A 3,970-nucleotide genomic window follows, 5' to 3' on the forward strand; every position below is an offset into this window, starting at 1 on the left:
TGGTGGCGAAAGTGGAATCGCGGATAATGATCCAATTGGCGCTAATGCTGACAATCCAACGCGTAATAATATGCCGAGCACATCAAATGGCAATGGAAAGAAATCCAAAGGTGCAAAGAAAGTACGCAAAGGCACACGATCAAAGGAAAGTGGCACCAAAGTTAAAGAAACACAAGTGTCATGTATGCAACTATTTGGCATCGGACAAGGCAAACTTGACACGGCACATGCGCGTCCACACCAGCGAGAGGCCTTTTGCTTGTGAAATATGTGCAAAAGCTTTTAATGAGAAGAGTAAATTGAAACGGCATAAAAAAGTCCATTTACCAAAATTACCATTCCGTTGTTCGAAGTGTCGTAACGGTTTTACACAAGAAATCGATAAAATTAACCATGAAAATGAATGCAAATGGCCACAATACCAGTGCCACATATGTAAAAGCACAACTCGGAATTTGTTTGATCTGAAGCAGCACATGCGAATCCATAATGGCGTTAAGCCATTCAAATGCCGCGTTTGCTTTAGAGCATTTACAATGAAATATTCTCTTAAAGTTCATTCACGAACCCATGTTGAACAACTGCCATTCGACTGCCGGAAATGTGGCCAACGATTTGGTACCGAAAACAAGAAGGAATTGCATGAAGATCGTTGCACCGTTCGCCGATACGATTGCTATCTATGCCCATTCAGATGTTTTAACAAAGACCATTTGCAATTCCACATGCGATCAAAGCACACCGGCGAATAACCATTTTCATGTGCTGTTTGTAAAAAGACATTCCGTCAAAAATGCCATGCATATCAGCACATGAAAAACGTCCATCGATTGAAGAAGTAACAAACGTTGCAATAAAAATGAACATCGGCAAACAGTCCATTACTTCAGTTTTTCTGACATCGACGTGTCTTAATGTTAAATGAAAAAATAATAATAATGATAACAGCTTTTCAAAGCAATCAATAGAACTTTTGTTATACTTACCCACAAAATAAAATAAATGAAATATCGAAATAAATCGTCTTCTATTCAAATGTGAAACTAAAGTTTACTTAAATCTAGAACATTAAACTGTTGTTGATCATGGACAAATGATGGACAAATGAGCTGTCAACAGATTCAGACCTAAATATTGTTGATTAAAACCAAAACCGATTCCTCCCGGCTCCTAAATCTAATCTTAAATGCACTACTGTGATTATGGAAATGCTTTTATCGTTATTATCTTTAAAAATACGGTCGAACAAATCCACCTAAATGTTTGCTTTTCTTTATGATTTTTTATCGGGTAAACATATTTAAAAAAAGTCTAACCAAAATTAGTTCAAAATCTTTATTAATTGTTTTACTTTCTTGTAGAATTTTTTATGAAATTATTGTGATGAGTATGAATAATGAAATACTATGTTTTCTTGAAAGGACAGTTTTTTTATTATATTTCAAATTAAAAATGGTTTTTTGTCGAGTATGGACCAGAATCAATTTGGCCGCTTAAATTACATAGAAGTAAAGACATTCAATAAGACCTCTTCCTTTGTTTTCTTCACAAGCGGCGAATCGTATGGTGATGTCCGAATTTACTTTCACTTCTTCCTTTAATAGGAATTTGGTGCAAAATTTTTTTGTTGGATTTTGTTTCATCCGAATTTCATATTGATAACCAGGTCGAATGAGAATTGGTTTTGGCAAATATGCATGGTACAAGGTTGTTTTACCACGGTACATTACGATTTCTTCACCTGTTTTTGAGGTTTTGATTTCGATAATTGTAACTTCCGATTGCATGCCCGTCATTGGTTGATGATATTGACCATCCTTATATTCATATACCGAAACACGTTTGATTCTGTGCAAGAAAATTGGATAGCTAGTTGAGAACACTGTTTTTTCCATTTTACTGATATAATATAAGCTGGTAAGTGAAAGAAAACGACATAAAATATGATCTTCCAAATGCGGGAAAATGTTTCTATTCCATGGATTTATTTCGGAGCGTTGTTCACGAATTCCGTTGAACATATTCGATTGAAAATCCTTATCGGCGATGATTTGAATGATGTCTTGATATTCCATACGCGAAAATATTTCCCCATATGAAGGAATGAGAGTAGCAAATTCGTTGAATGTCATCGATCCAAAGCGAATGTCATAGAATGAATCGCCGAGTTGATCTTCCACCATTTGTTTTGTCACGACATCCTGCTTGCTTCCAGCTTTGATCCATGCCATACACGCTTCGAAGAGCTCAATTTCAGAGCACGTCAACCAATTCAGCTTCACAATTTGCGACATGGTTTTCGCATTACATGTCAGGAAGTCATTTGATTGGAATACCGCTTTGGCGTTGTAGCCGATCATCTTTTCACATGATTCCAACAAAGTTTCTTGCTCAAGAAGCATCGCCAATTCGTAACACTCGACCGCGTTGTTTTCATCCAGATTACGTTTCAATAACTTGTCGCAAACCATCAAACATTCGGCGACGTCGTACATATGGCCCAATTTCATGACCTTGGCCACATTTTCGGTGGTCACCGTGACACGGTCGAAGTAAAAGAACTGCAAGAATTCCTTGAAAACAGGCACCGACACATCAGTGATCTTCACTTCATTTTTTTCTATCCACGCTCCACTGAACATGGCGGCAAAGACATCGCTGGCAGCGGCCAAAAATGTTTTGTGTGCCGGAATACTCTGGGCTGGTTTGTCGCTGGTTTCGAACACGAAGTACACGTCGGCCAATTCGGTGTTCAGATACAACTTTTTTCCAATTCGTGAGAGCAATTCGGCGGGGTAGTCACGTAATTTGGAGTTCGACATGATGGCAGAGCTGTTGAATGAGAAACAGATGTACAGAACAAAATACGTTGGTTTTCTTTATTTGGACAACGATGCTTTTGCAGATAGCGGTACTTACGTTTTACGATTCGTGAATGACAGGAAATCGAACCAAATGATATTTTCTGCGGTAAAGTTATAGTTTTGATTCTAATTTGGATATTGAAATATGTTTATTTATTGATTAAACACACGTATTTATCTAAGTTTTCTGAATTTTTGATGAATTTCGCAACAAGTAGTAATCAAAATATAGTTTTTGGTATGACAGAAACAATGTGACAGCTCACGAAAGTTTGCGTATATGCTTTTTTCAGCCCAATTCGCCGGGAATTGCGGCAAAGCTTCCAAACAGCAGATGAGCTTTGATTAGTGTTTTAGATATTTGTCAAAAAATGTCAATAATTATTGAATTCAATAAAACCGTATCAAAGCACCGACTTTCAGTTATTTTAACTTTTTCAAAAATTAATTCATCCTTTTTTTCCAAAAATCAACGACATTTTTTTATTTAAAAAATTGTATAGTTCGTCGACAATTGACAATAGCCAACTTCATATCGAAGACTGTCATCTCCAATACAAGCAACGTTTTCCCTCCTTTTCCATACAGTGAATAAATTGCGTTGTATCATTGTGTACAGCAAGAGTCGCTTGTTTCAGCTTTAAGAAGAAGCACCACGTTCTATCTGGAATAAATTTGAACTAATTTCAAGCAGAAGCGAATTAAAAGGTAAGTTTCCATCGAAATACATCGGTATTTTCAAGAAATTGCATTGAATTGAATGGACAAAAGGTGTTTGACACAGTTAATAAAACAAGCTCCCCAATCAGATTTTGTTTATGCAAATAGATTCGCTTGATCGAAATAATATAAGGTGACTAATGAAATTTCTCTATTTATGTCTCGACTTTATGGTCTTGTTTTATTCAGGAAGACAATGAATCCATTTCAATGCAAGGGTATTAGTGGCGGCCTGGTTGGCCACAGGTGCAAATGCAAGCCAAAGTGTTCACAAATCACGGTGAAGGAAGAAGCCATCGTCAAAGATGAGCCGAATGATATGTTTCAGTACTCGCCACTACCATCGCCAATTGGAACGGGTGCCACCATTAAATCGGAGAGCGAGA

At 37.0% G+C, this 3,970-nt stretch overlaps 1 protein-coding gene across 1 annotated transcript; it reads right to left on the bottom strand.

The window, feature by feature from the left end:
- Positions 1-1,493: 1,493 nt before the first annotated feature.
- On the bottom strand, positions 1,494-2,822 carry LOC116351111. The gene has a single exon (XM_031783167.1). The coding sequence runs from the start codon at positions 2,820-2,822 to the stop codon at positions 1,494-1,496; it is 1,329 nt and encodes a 442-aa protein (XP_031639027.1).
- Between the last annotated feature and the right edge of the window lie 1,148 nt (positions 2,823-3,970).

The sequence above is a fragment of the Contarinia nasturtii genome, unplaced genomic scaffold (assembly GCF_009176525.2).
Source record: "Contarinia nasturtii isolate CC-2019 unplaced genomic scaffold, AAFC_CNas_1.1 Cnas_scaffold_4684, whole genome shotgun sequence".
In the NCBI taxonomy this organism is placed as follows: Eukaryota; Metazoa; Arthropoda; class Insecta; order Diptera; family Cecidomyiidae; genus Contarinia; species Contarinia nasturtii.